We start from the raw sequence: 22380 nt of genomic DNA, 5'->3' as shown, positions 1-22380 counted from the left end.
GTATTTCCACTCACGAGGTGTTTAAAGTCACATTTGTAAAAATGTTGGCATATTGCAGAATCATTGTTTCCTTTAAAGCATCCAAAGCCTGATGACCGGTCTGCTTGACTGCAGGTTGGTTCCGCTACGCTACGATCAGCGAGACCGCATCACGCACCTGGGTGAAATACAATACAGCGTGGATGAAGACGGATTTCTGCGTCAGCGAGCCAGCGACCTGTTTGATTACAACTCCAATGGGCTCCTGATGCGGGTGTTCAACAGAGCAACCGGGCACTCGGTGTGGTACCGATATGACGGCTTAGGTCGGCGTGTGGCCACGAAGACGAGCCAGGGCCAGCAGCTGCAGTTCTTTTATGCCGATCTGTCGCATCCCACCAGAGTCAGCCACTTATATAACCACAGCAGCAGCTTGATCACGTCATTGTACTACGACCTGCAGGGTCACCTCATCGCCATGGAGTTGAGCAGCGGAGAAGAGTACTACGTGGCCTGCGACAGTGTGGGCACCCCGAGGGCGGTTTTCTCAAGCAAGGGCCGACTGGTCAAGGAGATCCTCTACACCCCCTACGGAGAAGTCTATCAAGACACCAACCCAGACTTTCAGCTCATCATTGGATTCCACGGAGGCTTGTATGATCCTCTCACGCGTCTGGTCCACCTGGGAAGGCGGGATTATGACACTCTAGCCGGTCGCTGGACGTCACCCAACCATGAACTATGGGCGGAGCTAAGCAAGGAGCCAAGACCTTTTAACTTGTACGCCTTCAAACACAACTGCCCTGTGGGGAGAGTGGAGGAGGTGACGCAGTTTACAACAGGTGATTTCTTACGAGTGCACATGCATTAATTACGTTATTGAATATTGATTTAGTGATGTACACTCGAGTGCTATTCATTAGAGTTGTGCCAAAAAATCAATTGTTGGAAGAGTTGCTTTGCTGAAGCCTTATTTACCCAAGTGACGACTGTGACGTGATCAGAGAGTGGATTGCTTGCTCTCCGCTGTGTTTCTCGCCCCACCCTCGACAACCATGCGTGCCATGCCACTGCTCTTGCATTTTTGTCTTGAGCGGACAAGCTGTCTTTTCCTTTTCATAATGGGTCAAAGTCCGCTGAAAAAATGATCCACGCAGCCTCGTTGTTGACAACAAAGACAAAAAAGCATTTGCAAGTGCAAACGCACTAAAACGGATGCATACTCTATCGAAATAGAGGTATATATAATCATTTTAAGCCTTGTAAATGACATGATATTCATTCATATTTATGTTTTAAAACACAGATATGCGGAAAAAATTGGTCTGGTCTTGAGTTATGCAGGTATAAGTCGACACCCACAATTTGGAGCTTGAACATGAGGGAAAAAAAATCGAATTGTACATGGAGAAATATGGTAGGTTGGGGATCATTAGTCAATATAACCACCCTCAGTTTCCCCTTATATATTAGTTGTCTTTCTTTCGGAGACAAGAAGGAACTCAAGGAGATTTTGGTCTTAGGATTTACAAATTAGATATTGTGTCTACAACTGATTTTACATTGCCATGCCACCTACTTACCCTGCAGGTGAGGCCGATTCAGAATTTACAAATCCAAACAGTATTGTGGCAAACAGTACTACACTGCACTACTTGGAGACTGGAGACGTTCCATATGACAGCTATCGCACAATAAGGGAAGATATTGCTCTCACTCGCCATGTCTCACACTTACACAGACACATACACACACACGCACATAGAAAACATCTGCCGTTGAGAATGAGATGACACAGGTGAGGCAATGTGTCAGACAGAGAAAATGCAATAGACTGAAGAACATGCCGGCAAGAAACAGGACAGCCTCTGATCATCTTGTTTTTCTGTTTTTTTTTGTTGTGTTTTTTTACTCAAGCTTTTATGCTTTGTCCTCTTTTGTCTGTCAAGAACACACTGTTTCCCTGAGGGGTGAAACAAAAACTTGAACAAGAGAAGGAAATGGAATAGCAGAGTATCAGAGTGAATGTAGGATGTTGCTCGGGTCATCTGCATGAAACATTAATTTGGACCATCATGATCTCCCGCAATATTATTGTGCTGTTATGAGTGAGTGTTTTTCATGGAGATGCAACCGAGCCTCTTAGTCACATTATGCTCAAATATGGAGCAAGCTGTCTAAATATATACTGAGACTACCATTAGTTTTGTTTTGTTTTTTTCATGACAGTTTATATGTCTTGTAAAACACGTATAAACAGCTGAATAGACATGTTGAGGAATTAACTATACCAAGAAATTTTGGGCAGTACTATGCTCCCAACTTTGTGGGAACAATTTGGAGCTGGCCCAGTTCTCTTCCAACATGAATGCAGAATGCTTCAGAAGATGAAGCAATCTGTGGACTCCTGCCTATTTTCTTGATTGAAATTTAAATCCCTTAACCCCACATATATCCTAATTATTTTACAGTATTTAAATATTCCTACAACATTGTAGCACAGTTTCTTCGATTTATACAGTATGCCTTCATTTTTATTAGTATAGTATTGATCACTAACAGCTTTAAAGAAAGTAACTTGGGGTCACTCCAAGACGCAAGACAGGTACGCACTTGGCCAAGTGCCTCTCCAATATTTTGAGCCCTCTTTGAGTGGTGCTGACTGCTAACCAACAGCCCAGTCATGTTAATGCTGTTGAAGCAGGGACGGGTTACATAGCCTGACAGTCCAAATGGCTCATCCAAAGTAGTTTTCTCCTCTCCAAAACAAGTTGTTTATATTGGCTGCAGTGCAGTGCATTTCTCAAGGGTAATTCAGACGTGAATGTTTATGCTGCGCCGTGACTGGAATTCCCATACAATGAACAGCACAGGAAGGGGTGGGTGTTAATTTTGCATTAAATAAAATACGGTATATTAAAGTAACTAACAAATATTTGCAGCTCCATGTGTGTGCCTGTGTGTTTGTGTATGTGTATAGGCATGTTTTAACTATCGAATAAAACCTAAATTGATCCATTTTTTTTTTTATATTGATAGTAATTGAAGCCTTAAAACACGCTTTTTAAGAAACAATGATGGAACTTGTTTTTTGTTTTTTTTTCTCCTTTAGATCATGTCCTTTTTCCTATTTCTTTCATTCATTTCTGTATTTGTATCTGTATCCAGACATAGGCAGCTGGCTGCAGTTATTTGGCTTCCAACTTCATAACGTTGTTCCGGGTTTCCCAAAACCTGAGATCAGCCGCATGGAACAAACATATGAACTGATGAAGACCCAAACCAAGACACAAGACTGGGACTCGAGCAAGGTGAATACTCCATTGCTGTTTCTATTTGCTAAATCAAACCAGCGACATTTGTAAATCGGTATTTGTGACTATATTAGGATCGAAAATCCAAATTTTCCAGATTCATCATTTTAATCACTCACTTTCATTAACTTGACTTGAAGTCGAGTTTTTTTAATATTCAATTGATTTGCTGTAAGTAAATTGCATTTTACAATGAACCTAGTTTAATTATTGAATATAAATAAAATAGATTAATTGGGAAAATTACAAACTGCATATGCATAATAATTTAAAACACTTCAAGCATAAACATATCTGCGAATCTTCAGGAATGATTGTGGTTTTTCTGTTCAGGTGGTTTTGGGAATCCAATGCGAGCTCCGCAAGCAGCTAAGGCGTTTCATCTCTTTGGAGCGTTTACCCCTGGTCTCAGCACCCGTGGGCTCAACCTGCCACCGCCCGACGCGACCTCCCCCCTTCGGCTCCCGGCCCTTTCTTCTCGGGCCCAGCATCCGCTTCGCCATCTCTCACGCCCGCGTGAGCGCAGAGGTCATTGGCGTGGCCAGCGAGGACAGTCGGCGGGTGGCTGCCATTTTGAACGGCGCCGTCCACCTCGACGGGCTGAGTTTCACGGTGCATGGCTGCGACACACACCATTTTCTCCAGTCCCGGCCCATCGAAGAAGACCTGGCTTTAGGGTTAGGGGTCGGTGGGCGCGTCTTAGAAAGCGGAGTCAACGTGAGCGTGTCGCAAATGAGCGCCATGGTCAACGGCAGGACTCGTCGGTTCGCCGACATCACTCTCCAGCAGGGGGCGCTGTGCTTGTGCATCCGTTACGGCGGCAGTGAGGAGGAGGAGAGAGCGAGGGTGCGGGAGGAGGCCAGGCGGAGAGCCGTGGAGGGGGCGTGGGAGCACGAGAGGAAGAGGTTGGAGTTAGGTGACGCGGGGAGCCGAACGTGGAGCGACGTGGAGAAGCAGCAGCTGCTGTCTGCCGGACGCGTGCAGGGTTACGACGGCTACTACTCCCTGCCTATAGAGCAGCAGTCCGAGCTATCCGACTGCCCCTACAACATCCACTTCATGACTCAAAGCGAGGTGGGAGGCAGGTAACACTCAAGCGGCTCTCCCACCCCAGCCCACCAAAGACTGCCTGTTTCTACTCTACCCCAATTTGTTCTACCCTTTCTATACAGTATCAAAAAAGATGACGTCGTCAAAAAAAAAACAAAAAAAAAAAGATGAAAGATTAGGGGGAAATTTTTCCAAAATGCCTTTAACTGTGACAGAATGATGGTATTTTATTATTATTGTCTGGTTTCTAACAGTGGCACAAGCAAGTGTGGTTCGGTTGTGGCTTTGCTTTTTGTATCCCTGCTAGTTTGGGAGTCAACAGACTCTTCCTCTGTCCTAAACACTCTTCTTCTCTTCGGATTTTCTTTTAATTCACCCAAGATGAAGACTTCTACGGTTGCCAGTGAATTATCTCCTTCATGGCTCAAATCAAGAGCTCTCTAGTTGCCAATTACTCCGGATATCCTTCCCGTTTACATAACGTGTAAGAGAGGCCTTGTCGACTCTGACGCTTCCCAAAAAGAGGAGCGGACCTCTTCTGGGTTTGCTGCCTCTGCTCCGCTCCAACAGTAGTTTGTATGAGTGTGTATACTCCAATCAAGAATGTACATAGCCAGCGCTTTCACACTGAGAAAAAAAAAGTGCTCAAGTGGAAGTTCTGTTGTTCATAAGTAAGTGTCAGTATTGCTAATCAATAGAAAGAGCAGTTACATTTTTGCAAAGAATTATACATGGCTATAGTAAATATTCTCGCTGGAAAAAAAACTGACTTTATGGGGTTCCGATGCTGATTAAAGTTATTATGTGTGAATAATCCCTGGTGCTCCTTGGGATGGCATTCTGGCTTGTTATTCGGCTTTGCAACTCGTACGCCTGTCCTCGCTCGCCTCCCTAGCACAACATTTGTCATGTTCTCTTTGTTCTCGTCTCAGGGAGATTTTCTCTCCCAAATCTGTGCTGTCATTATCGCCCATCATTATGCTTCAAACTGAGCCTTGTATGAGAAACCTGCATCTGTCACAAGCAAAGAAGAAGCGGGGGGAAAGAGAACGGCGCTGCGGCCGGGAGGAAGAAATGTGACAGCTGAGGCTCGGTGAGTGGGTGGCGAGTGCAGAAGGGGCAGGACCTTGGAGTTGGCTTCAGTGTACTCTACAGCTTGTCTCCTCTCATTAGGAAATGCCAATCAGACTACATGTGAACCCCCCCCCCCCCCCCCCAAAAAAAAAAAAAAAGTTTACGCAAAGATTTTTTTAAGCGAGCTTTCACTAATCCACCTCCTCTTCCATCTGCTTCCCCCAGCCACATGCCTCCCCTCCCTGCGTCACTCCACCATCTGCCCACCATTAATTGTTTGTGTTTCTCCCAGGCTGCGGATGACAGAGCCTCGCGCTGCATATGTTGTGACTGCAAGCAGGTGATATACGTTCGCAATGAGCTCTTTGCGATGTTCCTTCCTCTCCGGTCTGAAACCATATGCTTCGTTAGATACTGTCCAGCCTCATCTCCGAGCTCAAAAAAAAAGGAAAGTCCGGTTGCTAGGAGACCGCTGTCCCGGCTGAATGCTCACACTCACTTCCTCTTTCGGTTTTACGCTCCCACTTTTTTTTTTTTCCTTCTAGAGTAGCCGGTAATGTCAATCACAAAAATGACAGTAGCCCACACCCTCCCCATCCTACCCCTGCAGTCAGCTCTCGCTCCACGGAGATCAGCGCTTCAATATGTCAAATTGAATTTCGTTCCAGATTATGTGTCATGTGGGTGTGCGTGTGCACGCAGGTGTGTGGGTGTGTCAAAGAGCAAATGAGAACTCATTTCTGCAGTATATTTCAACCAAATGCTTTAGTTTTCTTGTCACTCACAAAAAATACATTTCTTGTCAATGTATGTGCTGTATGCAGTAATGGATATGAATGTTTCAGTAGATGAATATTTTACTTCACACTGGTAAGTCATGAGACATCTTGTGTGGCACAAAAAAGGAAGTATAGTTAGGCCCACACAGTCATACATTTTTATCATGCGATTCAGTATTCTGTGACTGGATGTTTGAATTACTTCCACTCTGTGGGTGTGTATGCAAAATGTTCCTATTAATCTATTTATACATGCACATTTAGTCAAAGTTGTAAAATTGGAGCAGTATGGCGTAGTACATAAATTTATTTTTCTTGGTTTGAAGCAGTGCTTCTCAATTTTGCCAAGCCCCGCCACCCCCTCGAAATGCTGACTATAAATAAATTATTATCTATACATATTATAGAGGTATACCTAAACCTGTGTCCTTTTTAACATGAACAAAAGAAAATGGCAATATGAATCAATTTTCAACCACTATTCATTATTTTTCACAGCGTTTATACGCTTTACAGCTTAGTCTAAAGCTGAAATAATTAACAAGTGCATCATAGTACCTGAAATTTAAAAAAAAAAGATTTTATTGCAATTAGACTTCACACGACAAAACAAAGCATTACCTCGTGCCCACCCCAGTATTTGAGAAGAACTGGTTTAGGGTCATATTTTGGGGGGGTGGGTGAATAGGTTTGGACAAAACATGGTGGCAAAAGACAATCAGAGGTTGTATTCGAATCGAATCTTGAATATATGTATTTTTTTTAACATTTTGGGTTTGCCTCTCACCAAGAGTACCTATCACATTGTATTTTCCTCATGTTTCTCTCCTCCAAGCAGCACGCAACTGCTGGAGGAGAGTACTCAAGCTGCTGTGCAGTGCTGACAGCCTATTACTGGCCGTCTGTACCACTGTGGGCGACTGCGCCACTTCGGGCGATGACAGGGTAAAGCAGAGGGATGGCAATTCCTTGTCCGGCCTTCTGGAAAGCCGCTATCAAGTTCTCCATTTTGCGGAAATGTCGTTTGGGCACACCAGGAATAGTCTGGGGATCAGAAAGAAAGAAATTGAAGTGGGAGGCAGAGAATTCATAGATGCATCTTGACGTCATGCAGAAAAGAGTAGGATGGTTTCATGGAGACATGTTTTCAAATGAGTCAGCGGCACAAAATACTTCCAAGACTGAACAGGATACAAATAGCTGTAGGCTGATGCAATCAAAATAATGGTAGAAAAAAAAAGATCTGTTTCATATACCTCACAATCAATTGGCACAATTCTCATTATAGACAAAGAATTATTAGCAGAGAGAATATCTGATGATAGCAGATGGGAAAATAAAACTCTGGGGTATTGAATGCTAAATTAGGAAAATGCATTCTGAGAGTTCTTCGCTCCCCTTAGGCTTTTTCAAATGGTGTTTGTCAACAGCAAAAAAAAAAAAAACAAACAATTATTCATGTTGATCATGAGGGCGTTTTTGAAATATGTTGCCATTATCTTTGGAGCTTCCATTGTGGCCAATTAAAATTGAAACAACACAAACATATGTGGCTTCAAAATAACCCCTCAAAATTTGGAAGTCATCCTCTCCACCTGACAAAATTGAAGCCGGCTTGCGGGAGCTAAGCTGAACATTTGAAAAATAGTCTGCCTTTTTCAAGTAAGTAGCTTCATTCAGCTGTTATTGCTTTGTATTCTTTACTATCAGTCACAAGTGGAAAAAATAATGCATTTTACGATCATTCAACCAGATTGCTTTCTTCAAATCTTCGTGTGTTCTTTTTCCCTTGTCCCTCTCTCGCTCGTTCCCTCTCTCTCTTTCATGCTGCAAATATTACCATGAGCAATATTTTATTAAAGTAATATTGGCTATGAATAATTTATATGTTATTTGATTGATGCTGCCAGTGTAAAACACGATGGCGAGTGATTGTTCTTAAATTATGACAGGTGCAATTCTACATTGTAGACTTGACTGCAATTTTTAAATCACATCTTCGTATAGGAACAAACAAAGCTGATTAAAGATTATTTTCCACCTCTAGATACATACAGAGGAACGAAAACCACTCCAGGGCTTTTTTTTTTTTTTGCAATACATATGTTTGTAATTTAGAATTTTTGTTGCATAGTCTTCAAAGTAGAATGTCTTTGACATGAGGCTATTTGGATTTGTATCTGATCGTTATAGTTTTACACACGTTTGGTCATTGACCTCAATTTCTATAGAATTTCAAAGGTTAACCCTGCATATTTTCTCATACACTGTAAACTTATTTTCCACTTCCAAAAATGTTGTGTCATCAAAAAAAATAATAAATATCTCCACATTTTTTTTTTGCGATAAATCATTTAACTTGCCAAACATGAAATATGTCTAACCAAATTAATTATAATAATTATCTTGAACAAAAACGACCTTTATTTCTTCAAATTGACAATGTAAAATGCATTAATTCTAATTGGGGTGATTATCAAACCCACTCTAAATCTTAACAATTATTAACAATGACATAGATGAGGAAAAAAAAGCAAACCACTGCTACTATAGTCACATAAATGTAATGAATCATTTTCCCTGGACGCAGCTACAGTGGAAAGTTGTAAGATACCTATCAGACTATGACACAGAATGCAACGGACACTCATAAATATGGGCACAGAATGGGGCAGATTTTTCTGTTACATTTGTCTGGATGCTGAAGTCAACACCTCCAGGAATTGCTATTTTGAGGTTTTACCATGCAGTGATTTATGATCGCTATTTTAGTTTATCGCAAAGGTGTTTAATGGGGTTGAGATCAAGGCTGTCAGATTCATCCGCAAACAACCATGTAAAGTACGTGTGGACTTTGCTGAACAGGCTATCTTTCATGCTGGAACTGAAAATCACCTTTAGTAAGCTGTTCCTGTTTAGATGGGCTCATAATTATCCAGAGTGTTTTTCTATGTTCAATAATTTAAAAAATTACGGTCATTACAAAAATGGTATAGTCCATATCTTAAATGATGTCAATCGATTGGAAGATAGAAATCTTACATCTGCAGCCCATGATCCTCCATCATGCTTGCGAAGTCTGTATGTATAGACAATTCCATTACACCTGCACGCAGACACACACACGCACACACACAACAGTTTGCCTCTGAAAGATTTGTCACTATGAGTTTCACTTTTGACTCTTTGTCTAAGTTTCTTCAAGCTGACATGAAATTTACAAGCAAACAGTGTTGGGCAGGTTACTTGAAAACTGTAATGCATTATTAATTACTTATTACTGTCATTTCAAAGTATTTGAAATGTAATGCATTACACGACTTTTATATTACCCTCACCAACATTATTGGAAATACGCATTTGCCATTCTAAATGTTGCTCATTATGCTCATTACACATCCAGTACAGTATAAATCATTTAATTTGTATTGTATTGCAAACCTTTAAAGACAAGATACAAAATCTTATTGTGTATTTTAATCCTTTTTTTCTTAGCTTCACAGCATCCACATTGTTCTTTTTGCTAAATTCACGTTACTATGGCTCCGCTCTAAATGGTTTGTCAAATTACTGGTGCTATTTGGCAAAGTGGCACTGAACTTTTATGTTCTTCTTGTCCTTAGCTGTGATGAACTGAATGTACTGGGCATACGTCCATCTTGTGTACATATAGTAGATACTAATAACAGAAAGTAAACGTTTTGCCACGGACTGTTCCCCTCCAATCTCGCGGTGGTTAAAAATACAATATATTGCATTGCGTTACTCTAATTTGTACCTGGTAAATTATTACTTTTTTTTTTTGTGTAATGCATTACACTACCGTGTTACAGCAAAAAGCAATGCATTACAGTAAATACATTATTTTGTCATGCATTACTCCCAACACTGCAACCGACTATGATGTTTGAGAAACGAAAGCGGCTCTTCTACTCACAGCACACAGAGGCAGTAGACATTGGGTCTAGTGTCACTGTTTCGGACCAAGTAGCATCCATTCCGTCCATCCTGAGCCAGTCGCCTCTCACCCTCCTCCTTACCAATGGGTCCATGATAGACAGGCAGATTTTCCATCTTACCCTCCTGTAGGCATGAGGTTTATATCCAACTCCTGCTTTGTTTGTTATAGCAGCCTGTTTGGCCAAAACTGCAAGGCAATGAGTCTATTGGTTGGTGCTCCAGCAAACATCTGTTTGGCAGCGTGAGTTCTAACTAATGAGCTTTCAGAATTTCTCTTCCTCCTATCTGACCCTGATGTCAACCCTACACGCCCACACAAAAATTGTGACTGTTCAGGAAACACCAAACAAAATAACACTCAACATCCTTAAAAAGCACAGTGGAAAAGGATTTGCACGTTGTTAAAATGTGGTAACTTGACATCATGTTTTACTCTTTCTAAGAACTGTATTTGTTCCATCAAAGGTTTTTGAGGGGGGTCTGTTTTCTTGATAAAAATGTCAACCTATGGAATAGCGCTGTCACGAAAAATAATTGCATGCACATGCTATCCGTTTCGGTTTTACTTTGAAGCCAAAACAAACCTGCATTGCAGATTATAAAAGACCTTGAAAAACTACTTTTGTCTTATAACATGTAGCCGAGTTCAATCGATGAAATTATAATATAGAATGATGTCACTGTTCAAGTACCATAGGGACCGATGGAAGGATGTGAGTATCAAAAAGTCAGCATTTTCAGTGTGGATAGAAAGGATGCAACCACCGATGCTTGAGTGTCCTTGAACATTGAAACCCTGACATACTACTGTAAATACACAAGTACAGTGGAACCCCTACTCATGAAATTAATATGTTCCAAAAGTAATTTCGTAATATGAATCCTTGATAAGTAGAGTCGCTTTTTACAAGTAAATAGCCTAATCGGTAGCAAAAATGCTCTTAAACCCTTTAAATATTAAATTATGAAAATGTGAAAAAATGGTAACAAATACATAATAGAATTACATTAGTGTTTAATAATCAAAATACATAATATAAATAAAAATAATGCTCCTCATCAATCATTATTTATATTAATTGTAGCAGTTGCCAATATGAGTGCAGTTAACTTGTTTGCCTTGAGATGGTCCTGATGTTATGGTGGTGAGTGCAGAAAGAGACACCTTTTTAGGACATTTAATTTGTATGTTGTTATTTTATTTCAAGTGATCCAAGAACCATTTACAAGTTCACAGGAGTAATAAAATTTATTTTTGGATTATTTAGAGCATGCAATTTTACCTAAGTTTAGTTTGTAGTCATGCAAAGTGCTTCCTGTGTGATGGCATTGCTAGGCACCAACAACATTAACGTCAGAATTTTTGTAAGCAGAGGTACCACTGTACACAGAAACAAAAAGTGACATTCAAGACCTTTCCTGTAGGCCTCCTCTGATATTTATGCAAAATAACTGACAATCTAGTTTTCAGAGATGTAAAGACCGCCAACACACACAGCACAATTTAGCAGCAAGTCTTTATCACATTATTATTTTGAGGTGTTTGAAGAAAGGATATTTCATCTGTTTCCACAAATTTGCAGGAGCAAAAGAAAAAAAATGCAGTCCAAAAGAGTTGCCTGCACCTCATTTACTCATTTGTCGCTCACCGGTGTCTTGTATTGATCGTGTGTCAAGGACGCACGCACCTCATCCACACAACGAGGAATCAGCTAATGAAGCCGTGTGTGTCTCAACATACTGCAGCGCTGCTACAAACTCCACTTGCAATCTGTCCTGTCGGTTACAGAGTTGCTGATGTGTCAAATGTTGCTGTAAACAAGAGCTTGTGATTAAAATATTGAATGTCATGTGCACATTTTGTTAAGCGTGTGCTTTAGCATCTGGTGTGCGTTGTATATCATTAGAGGTTTGGAGGCCACATATATTACACGGTGTCCTTCACGCAAATGACCACACGCTATTACTGAAGACAGTTTTGTGACTTTGAGAATCTTTCAATCTGAATTAGTTTAAAGGTTTCTGCATTCACAACCGTAGCCTCCGAGTCATCACTCTGTATCATGGCTCTCTTTCCCTCAGCTTGTAAAGATCATGAGCATTGGGCTTCTGGCCTGACTGAGCGAGCACGGTCGTGACCGTCTGCTCTGCATGATGCATCTGCAGCCCGCTAGCGCCGCTCAGTGGTCAATTCGAAAGATTAACACTAAAACCATTACAGGCATTTCTAATCAGGTTGAAGCGAATATTAGGGTTGTTTTTTTTTTTTTTTGAAAAGGCGTTTCAGTGATTAGAGGGTTAGAAAAAATGTCTCACGTGTTCCAAAAATGTTTCACGTGTTTCAAAAAGGTTTCACATTGTTTGAAAATCAAACGCAAAAAGGTTTAAAACTGCTCTGCTTGGTTCGAAGATGAAGGCTAGTGCAACGGGAATGAATTAAATTCCCATTGCATCTTGAAACCAGGCGTGTCATCGAGGGGATCCAAATATTTTAAATGCGGTTTATGAGGCTTCATTTACATTTATAGTTACTTCATATTATTTGAACCACGTTGAGTTACCGTGTGTGTGTATGTGCTTTATGAATAAAGCTGATTTGTCTTATGATTGCACGGAGAAAATTATACCTTAACTTCTGGCCCTGGGTTTTTTATTTTCCGATTAAATCGGACATCATCAAACACTTTTCTATAAATGAGGAATACCTTGCGTTTCCAAATATATTTCATCATTGTCATTATCCCTGTTTGTCCCCATGATCTTGATCAGCCAATCAAATCTAAATTTTGGCTCACTCGTACGTGCGATATTTATGTTCTGCCATCATCGTGGCAGGTTAAAAAAATAGAGTACCAAGCCTTTTTTTTAAGTATAAAATAGATGGTACACATATCTGTTGTCAAATGCAGGGATTAAACGCGACTTGCCATCATAAAAATAAATACGCAAGTGAAGAGCAGAATTATGCATAGGTGTAAATTCACTGATGAAAAAGTAGCACTGGTACTTCTTTAATTTCCACCACTGCTAAACATTATCGTGCAGAATACGTTTAATAGTATTTTTTGTTGGTTGCCCTTCAGTAGGGAAAACAAATTCATACACTCTATAAGCTCCCAGCTCACATGGGGTAGGCCAGGGTCAGTCTGGCCTGTGAAGGATCTATACTAGTGTAGACACAAGTAGCAGACAGAGATAGCCCATTGATTAGCACAACACAAGTGTTTGGACTGGAATGCATCATGAGAGCCTCTGTATTAGACTATGATAGGCAGCCTTGATACTTGAAATCCATTGCGAGGTCATTCCGAGGAGAACGAGGAACGAATCATATAGATGTCATTGTTTTCATTTTATTCTATTCAGGTCAAAAACCTCGCTTTTTTTTTTTTTTTTTTTTTTACTCAAAATGTTTTTTTTAACAATACAGTACAAATATTACAAGATACAGATATGCATGTAGATTGGTATATACAATAGAAGCACAAGTTTGTTTTAATAAGATGTTTTAGCATTATGATGTCAGTTTGATTTGCATAAACCAGTATTCGCCATTTGAGAACTATAAACCGTATCCATCCATTAGCTGAAATGTTTGTCCTCATGAGGGTTGCGGACGTGCTTGAACTCATCCCAGTGGACTTTAGGCAGTAGGCGTTGTATAGCCAGAACTAACTGCAAATATAAAATGTGATCATGGTTATTATCAGTGATGTTCGAACAACCGAGGCATAAACCCTAATCTGGCAAATAGTATAATACATTTGTTTCGCATTGTACATTCAAATGTATGAAACAATATGTTGTTATCACATTTTATGGGAAACATTCTAGCTATAGTTTATATTCTGGTCAAATTCTGACTGCTAATATTTGTTGAAAATGGATATTCTGACATGAAAATTTACTGGTAGCTTTTTACAAACAAATTTCCCTATTTTTATATGATTTTTTTTCTATCAGTAGTGGTTGAAGACAACTTGAAAGTTTGGTATTTTAGCCAGAAACATCAAATGATGCGGAGGACCGGATCTAGCCCTCAGGCCTCGAGTTTGACACCTGAGCTCTAAGCACATTCGATCATAAAGAAATATAAAGTAGACCTCTTTGATAGTGTGAAAATAAGTTGAAAATTCATATATTTGTTCAGGCACAATATGAAGCCGTTGACCTCAGTCTGTGCAAGTGGCCATTGTTTATCACCTGCGCTATTTAAATCGTTAAACATAATAAACATCCTGTTACCTCTTTTACTGCTTTATTTATGATTTACCCATGCTGAATCCCATTCATTCGTGCAAGTATTTGGAATGTGTAGTTGGAGTACCAGGAAACACACACACACACACACACACACACACACACACAGAAGCACTGGAATAAGACGCAACCTCCCCAAGGAAGGGCCTGAGTTACTAATAGAACTCAGCAACGTCATTGTGAGACAAATAACATACATTTGTGGTTTATATGGATTATAATATATGACTCAAACGATTTAATCAATTGAGATTATTCTTGGTCTTCCTGCAAACTACTGTAATTGTTGCATTGAACAACTTGCATGGTGGACGGAACAGTCATTGAACTTGAGTAGATTTACTAAACCCTGAGAACTTCTGAGAAACAGTTTAAAAGAGGTTAATATACGAGTCTTACTTTGCCATCTGCCAGTACATGTACCCACCCAGCTAAAATTGTTTGAAAATATTTTGAAAAGACATCACTGGCGTCCATCCCCAAAAATTAGAAACTGGTGTTTAAAAAAGGTTGTTAAAAAGTTGTTGAAAAGATGTCTATTAAATGACATCATATTACAGTTTCAATTTGGTTGAAATGTGAACGGTAAACAATTGCACTTTTCAGTTTGGACAGACGGTTTTAAAGAACCGTGACTTCTAAAACCGCGATAAATTGCCAATCCGGCTATCGTCCCATGCCTAAGTGTACACACACACATTTTTATTCCTTTAAAATGTTCTGGTCGAAATTAGAAACACTGGTTTTCTTTAATTCATATACGTATTGAACAGGTTTTAGATAGATTTGGACTAGTTAAATTGTTTTTTACAACTTCATTTTCAACTACTTTAGACAAAGTTTGGCTATAACAGTAGTAGGTTTTCAATGTCTTTTTTGGACTAAACTTGGACCATATAGCTCAATATTTAATGACTATTTTTGGACTAAATTTGGAAGACATTGTAAAACACCCTCACCCTAACCGTAACCCTAATCCTAAACACAACCCAATTGTCAATGATTATTTCTGAACTAAATCAAGATTAAGATGGACATATCAGGTGTAGCCCAAAATCCAATGTTTGGAACACACCTGATGCTGGGTGGGTAGTATGAAGAAAAAGTACAGGAATTGAAAGTTATTGTACAGTGGCAACTGTGCCATTTCACTTCATATTGGTATCCTGGAAAAAAAAACATACAACCGTCCTCTTTTAGAATATTTCAAATGTACTCTGTGATTCTGCAAAAGCAGTCCTAATCTCCAGGTTGCATTCATTTGATTATCTCTCACTATTCTTCTATTTGCCTAGTGTGAAATGACCTAATATGTCATTTAAGCATGTGCAGAGGCTTCAACAATTGCCAGATCTTTCAAGTCACTCAGTTTTCTGGAGAAGGAACTGAGCCTAGTGCTGAAGGAGCCCCTCTTCTGACTGTTATCCTCCTCACGTGCCTTCAAATGTGCACACAGACCCTTACTGAGGGCGCCCAGTCGGCCCCGGAAATGGTTCCCGATGAAACAGTAGAGCACAGGGTTGATGGCAGAGTTGGAGAAGCCCAAGCACAGGGTGAGGGGGGTGAGATTATGGATGACCCACTGTGCCCAGCAACTATCCAATAAGTCATCATTCTTCAGTATATCTATAAACGTCACACAATGGAAGGGGAACCAGCAAAGGAAGAAGGCCAAAACGACGGCAGCTACAGTCCACAAGACCCTTTCCAGTCCTCTACCCTCTGCGGGTCTTCCTCCACTGGAGCCGGGGTTCACACAGGGTGTCGGAGGTCTCTCCGGTTTACTGCAGCCGTCCTGCGATCCCGAGGATTTCAATGCGCTGCCATCGCAGGATGGTTTCCGCAGGTTAATGAGTCCAGAACCGGCCAAGAAGTGTCTGCCAATTGCGCAGTAGCAGCAAGAGATGATGATCATTGGCAGCAAAAAGCCAAGAAGCACTTTCATCCAGGCCAAGGTCCGATACCAGATGTGATCCGGATAGATAATCACACAAGCTTCCACGTCCAGCGCCTCAATGTAGTGAGTGTCCCTCAGCGCGATGGTTGGCGCCGTGCACGCTAATGCCAGAACCCACACCAGGATACACATGAGCTTGGCTCGTTTCAGGTCGCGAACGCTCTGAGAACGCAGTGGGTGAACCAGAGCGAGATATCGGTCCATGCTCATGCAAGTGATGAAGAATATGGAGGCATACAGGTTGAGGTTATGGAGACTTCCAGAGATCTTGCAAGCTAGTTGTCCAAAAGGCCAGCTGTAACCTTGTGCATAGTAGACAGCCCATAATGGCAGCGAGAGCAGGAACAAAAGGTCCGACACGCAAAGGTTCAGCATGAACGTGTTGGCAACAGTTCTCCTAGAGGCGCTAGTGTGGGCTAACACACACACGGCCAGTGTGTTGGCTATGATACCCAAGACGCAGATCACGCTGTAGATAGAGGGGATGATGGTCGTCACCGCCACTTGAGGCCAGTCTGAGCAAGCAGAGGTGTTCTCACTGTTTTTGCTCGTGTAAGGAGAGAGGCTGGAGTTAAAGCTGAAGCTGTCATTTGGGACTGCCATCACGGAACAATTCCCTTCCCTTCTTTCAGTGCTCCAAGGTCCACTAGAAGGAAGCGAAAAGGAACGTTAGCTACCTTTTATGGATAACAATTTCTTTTTCAATGCGATAAACTTAGCAGCGGGCTCAAGGATTTTACTGGATCCTCAAGTAAAAACAACTCTCGCAAACCCAAACAGAAATGGATTTCACAGAAACACGCGCTCTATATAGTCTCCGAAAGTAACTTTCAAAACATTTATACCATATATGAACGGTATGTTAAGTTTAATTTCATATTAAATGGGAAATCTAGAGGGGAATGCTTGGGTTCCATTGGAAGAATACAATATTAATGGAGTAATAATCAAATTCAAAGTAAGCTGTGAAGATAAAAACAAGGAATTATACATGAGGGATGACATCATCAAACTATTTAGCGTCATTAAATAAGGATGTCTTGACTTAATGTATTAAACAAACAACACAAAGTCATTTTGTAAATTTCAACAAGTTTACCTCAAGTGTTTGTTTGGCCAGTCGGGTGGGTTGATCTGTTTTAACGCCTCATTTGACTAAAGTCCAAGTCTTTGCGTCGGCCCGCTCTCTACGACGAATCCTGAAGCATGGCATGCCTCAGAGTGTATGAGCACTGAACGCCGTCTGGAGCCTCTGAGAAACCAGATGAGGCTGCAAGGGGGGGTCTTAAAGCCCCCTGGATGATTGCACAACAGGGGAAGGTGCACGCACGTCACATTTTCATCATCGGGGAGGCGGGTCTGTACCTGGACACACGCCAGTCTACAAAAATATATTGTTTTCATTCTACCCCTCCTTTGTGTTCTCTAGGAAAACAACCAAGTGTTAGATAATCAAGTCAAGATGGAGGTTATGCACGCACGGGTCCACTTGCTTTTAATCAACCAAGCCAGTCAGTTTTTTACTGATTATCAAGGAGGGAATTTATATCTTATATGCTGCATTTCTTATTATTGCAATGGAGTTTGTGTGTGTCAGCCGATGTGTGAAAAGTCAAAGCGTAGTAGTACACATAGCAGCATTTCATGTTGTTATGGTGGGATGGTGCTCGGCCGATGCTTCAACAAGCAGACGGAGATTCGTTGCGAAAATGAAGTCCTGATAAACAGGAGGATTTTTTCATCACACATAAAACAAGAAGACATCACACGAGGTGAGGAACAGGACTTTTCCATGTTATACAAAAATGCAAAGCACGATGTAATGAAGGAACCAGGAATAAAATGAAGGGTTGAAGGTAGCCAAATGACCTTGACCCCAGCAGGGCCTGTGACTTGACTACTTGTTAATTATCCTTGCACTGTCTTACTCTGCCAGCGGTCAGATAAGCCATGGGAAATATTTACTTTGTCTCAGCGGAAGTCAAGCCAGCCGCTGGGGCATTTGGGGGAGGGCGGGCGTGAGATGAACGAGGAGGAGGACGAGCATTCGTCGCAGGGTGTGAAAACAAGGCTGGGAAGGAGAAAGGGAGAAGAAGGAGGGATGAAAACAGTGAATGCAGAGATTCTCTTCAGTGCTTTTTCATTAAAGCTGAGGGTGCAAGTTAATGAGGGATGCACGCAAAGCTATATGACTGATCACATCACGGCTACTATGATCAATGGCTTGAGCATTCGCGTCTGTCTGCTTCGATGCGGTACCTGTTCAAGCTGATACACTTAATCTAATGCCGCCGCGCAGGCCTGTGTTTACGCGCCTGCTCAGATGTGTGTGCACTCTGCTCCATTGACTATCTATCAGAACGTGACGTGTCCAAATAGCTGTGAGAACGCTGACACCGAGGAGCAGAGATGAAAGCGTGGCAGGATCCAGCGGAATTTAACTTTACAAATGGTCATAATAAAAATGACCGTCGGTCATACACTGTATAGTATATCTGCAGTCTAGCTGCATGAAAACACATATGTAAAAACAAATGAGACAAAAAATAGATTTTCAGATTTATGAAGAAAAGAAATGTATGCAGTATTTAGTCTAAACTCAGTTTGGATTAGTGATTGAATGATTGATTGATTAGTGTGTATATGCTAAAGATCACAATTAATAAACGACTCGAATGTTAGACTTTTCTGTGTTCTCTAACCGGTGCACTCAGCTACATACCTTTAGATTCTTAGCCTTTCCTCAACATTTTAGTAATATTACAGCATGTGAACGAGGATGGACTCTGACGCTGGTTCAGTCTGCTCGCTTCTTACAATGCGGGAACAACCTCAGCTGCTGTTGGCTGCAAAAGGCACAGCCAACTAACGTCCACCCTCTAGCTCATCTCTCGTTACGGTAATTATGGTAAGTAAAAATATGAACGATATAAAACTGTGCATTTGTGCGTCAGAACTCGGCTTATGTGGCTGACCGATCAATCTTCCTCAAATGATGTCGAGTAAAAAAATAAATATTTAAGTTACCGTTTATAGGACGCCTTCATTTAAAAAAAAACAAAAACGTGTGTCTTATATTTGGGGAATTACGGTATTTAGAGAACATTTCTTGAGACAGTCATTATCACTCAGTCCAAATGTATATGCTCTGCTGTAAAATATTCTGGGGTAATGTACAGAATTTGTGCGTGTGTGTTTCCTTTGACAGTTAGCAGGCCACTTCCAGAATCATGAAGGAGAATGAACAGATGCTCAATTATGTAATTATGATTCTTGGTGGGTGGTTGAGTTCAATTGATGCCTTAGTTAGTTGCGGAGTGAAGCCTTCACACTTCTACAGTTGGATTTTTTTTTTCACTTGCCCACATTTGTTTTATCTAACCTATTACTTCTGATTGAACACCCCTCTCCCCAAAAAGGTGCAGAAAAATGTCATTAAAACAATAACATTGGAAACATTTGCTTCACGCTTCGGCACATAATTATGCACCTAACATTATATCCACTGGCAACTGCCAGTACCAATTAAAATGATAACTTTATTCCTGTAAATGTATATTATATGAGATCATTTCTGTACTGAAGAATTCATGTACTGTATATCCATCCAATGAAAGTGTTTTTCATCTAATGTGTTTTCTTTTCACTTGTTTTTTAACTTTAAGTGCTCCTTTGACCTTTGTCAACATTTGCACGGGAATCTAACTTCGTCTTATCTGCAGACAATCAATCTGTGGAAAGCAGTGCACTAGTAGACACTGAACTTTTATGGAATTCACAGCATTGGAGCATGTGTTTACCCTGGTAAACATATTGTAATTGGCCCTCAGTTTCACTTGGGCTCCAGCTGTGAAGCTCAGTGATGAACAGTGCGCTGTGACTGTACTGCCGTTTACTCAACAGACGCTCCGGTTGCACAGATTCTCTAACGGGCTACAGATAAGGAGGGCAACAGAGCAGAGAGCACCAAACTCAAACTTAAACCCTCAATGAACATTTATCACACAGGCAATTATATTTTTTTTCTCCCTCCATTATCATTTTGCAGCTTATCGGAATTTTCTTTCCACTCTTTGCACTCGTTAAAATTCATTGTTGTTGACTCTTGCCGCAATTAAACGGCCGTAACCCCGATGATATTTGCGCGAAAAAAAAAACATTTACATTTTGTTTGTTTACATTAATTACTGATTTCATCTGATGCGCGCTAATCAAGAGACACACGTACAAAACATTTTTCAGACACTTCTATATAGCTTACGCTTTCGGTATAAGTAAGTGTAGGCTCTGTTTATTTTACGGTTGAGGTCCTTCCTTGCTGGTCAGACCCTGGGAAGACAGTGACCACAAACTGGATCCCTTACGCGGTCTCCCTGTGGAAAATGTGGCTCTCGGGGTGAGAGGTGGGAGGTCAAGATTGTAAAATCCGCTTCCTCTGGGCGCAAGAAACATCCGAGAGCACAACGGACAACATGACGATGTCCAGTAGAACACCGAGTTCTCAGAACATTATTATCGCTACTGTTTGTGTGGTGGTGGAGGGCGGGGGGGTGAGGGGCCGGAGGGCCGCATGTACAAGCAGAGGGGACCCTGGAGAGAGGCGGGAGAAGGTTACATTTATACATCCCATCTTGCTTGGAGGCCCTGAAACATCCAACACAGTCTGTGTCATGTATAAATGATGTTGAGAGACTTAAAAAAATTCTGTCAATACCCCATTTCCAAGAAAGTCTACACCTTGCGCTGCTACTTTCTTTGCGTTTTAAATCAATTTCAAATCCGAAACATGAAACGTGTTTTCCGCACCCTCCTGTTGGGATGACTCACAGCTGCTGTGGAAAACAAAATTTAATATTCCCCATTATGATGATGGAACAGGAACCAGTAAAGATATATCCTGTATTTAACAGTTCTGAAAAAGGAAAATATATACCCTTTTGTTTATTACTGTTTTTAAATGTTGTTTGTAGTATCGCCAATTGATTTGCTGTTTAGTTCATATTTCACAAACACAAGAGTAATCAGAATGCTGCAACATGTTTGGACTAAACTGTTACGTCGGATTCATGGAGTTTATTCCGAATATACTCGTAAAATTTTCGCCTTGAAAGATCAATAAAGAGGAAAGCTTACTTCCGCTTAATACAATTATCGCGGAAAATGTTTCAAATGAAGCTCATTGTTGTTGCTGTTGTTTTTGAACAGGGTAGAGAATTACAAAAGAAACAGGGGTCACCAAGTTTGCATTATCTTCCCGTGCCTGCGTCGATTTTATCGGGGCACTCGCATGTTATCCCATTCCAAAAACATGTATAGCAGGTTCATTGAGCACTCTAAATTGTCCTTACGCGTGATTGTGGGTGTGACCGGTTGGTTGTTTCTGCGTGTTCTGTGATTGGCTGGAAAACAATTCAGGGTGTACTCCACCTACTCAAGTTGCTGACGCAAAAACGCAATCTGCTTCAGACCACTCCCCTTCTGTTGCAGATTAAACTATATTGGTCAGTTGAACTGTGGCTAATACGTTGCATATGGTTTCAGTCCGATCATGCAGTTGGTGGATATTCATGCAGAGCTGTTTGTGACATCTGGCAGTTGCTTTAAAAAAAAAAAAGGCCTCCAAACATCCCTTGAGTTCAAGCCAGCAGCACAAAGTGATGCCACGGGCTGCCCGGTTCCCAGATGCTTGTTTATCCAAAGGATGAGAAAACTAAAGCACAAGATGTTTTTATCTGATATTTTTTTGACTCATTTGTCCCTAGGTGACAAATGTGAGCAAGCACAGAGTGACTAAAGGTCACTACGCTGGTTAACCTCATTTTAGGAGGTTCAGTTCCTCCGAAGAGCCATAAACATGGAGATGTTAACAGATTGCATGTGTGACACCAACAAAATTTCCCAAAGCATAGATGAGTGGCTCATGGTGCAGGTTTGTGTCTTGCATAATTTTCTTGTAACTCGGCTATCAAAAAATAGAAAACATTCCATTTGTGTTGCGTGCATAACT

At 41.0% G+C, this 22380-nt stretch overlaps 3 protein-coding genes across 3 annotated transcripts in view; 1 reads left to right on the top strand and 2 right to left on the bottom strand.

Moving 5' to 3' along the window:
- The window catches only part of tenm1 (teneurin transmembrane protein 1), a 148118-nt gene extending 142937 nt beyond the window's left edge, over positions 1–5181 (top strand). The window contains exons 36-38 of the mRNA XM_088431226.1: positions 115–821; positions 3148–3290; positions 3627–5181. Coding sequence (XP_088287352.1) covers positions 115–821; positions 3148–3290; positions 3627–4382 — 1606 coding nt within the window. The 3' untranslated portion in view covers positions 4383–5181. The remainder of the gene's footprint in view (positions 1–114; positions 822–3147; positions 3291–3626) is intronic.
- Positions 5182–6160: 979 nt separating this feature from the next.
- LOC148413561 (SH2 domain-containing protein 1A-like) lies at positions 6161–10451 on the bottom strand. Its single transcript, XM_088431828.1, has 3 exons — positions 10134–10451; positions 9239–9302; positions 6161–7240 (listed from the first exon to the last, which is right to left on the bottom strand). Exons 1-3 carry the CDS (start codon positions 10268–10270, stop codon positions 7088–7090), a joined length of 354 nt encoding a protein of 117 aa, XP_088287954.1. The 5' UTR covers positions 10271–10451; the 3' UTR covers positions 6161–7087.
- Positions 10452–11351: 900 nt separating this feature from the next.
- Positions 11352–17620, bottom strand: agtr2 (angiotensin II receptor, type 2). Its single transcript, XM_088431827.1, has 2 exons — positions 17473–17620; positions 11352–17019 (listed from the first exon to the last, which is right to left on the bottom strand). Exon 2 carries the CDS (start codon positions 16974–16976, stop codon positions 15735–15737), a length of 1242 nt encoding a protein of 413 aa, XP_088287953.1. The 5' UTR covers positions 16977–17019; positions 17473–17620; the 3' UTR covers positions 11352–15734.
- Positions 17621–22380: the final 4760 nt, after the last annotated feature.

This window comes from Hippichthys cyanospilos, chromosome 13 (genome assembly GCF_059441005.1).
Source record: "Hippichthys cyanospilos isolate Australia breed blue-spotted pipefish chromosome 13, RoL_Hcya_1.0, whole genome shotgun sequence".
Classification (NCBI taxonomy): Eukaryota; Metazoa; Chordata; class Actinopteri; order Syngnathiformes; family Syngnathidae; genus Hippichthys; species Hippichthys cyanospilos.
The sequence above is the reverse complement of the archived record's forward strand: the minus strand, read 5'-3'. Positions and strand labels throughout refer to the sequence as shown.

Coding starts and splice junctions, on each gene's coding strand:
- agtr2 (XM_088431827.1), bottom strand. CDS start 16,976: ATGGCAGTCCCAAATGACAGCTTCAGCTTTAACTCCAGCCTCTCTCCT.
- LOC148413561 (XM_088431828.1), bottom strand. CDS start 10,270: ATGGAAAATCTGCCTGTCTATCATGGACCCATTGGTAAGGAGGAGGGT. Junction 9,303..10,133: donor GTCTACTGCCTCTGTGTGCT/GTGAGTAGAAGA, acceptor GTCTGCGTGCAG/GTGTAATGGAATTGTCTATA. Junction 7,241..9,238: donor GAGGATCATGGGCTGCAGAT/GTAAGATTTCTA, acceptor TCTGATCCCCAG/ACTATTCCTGGTGTGCCCAA.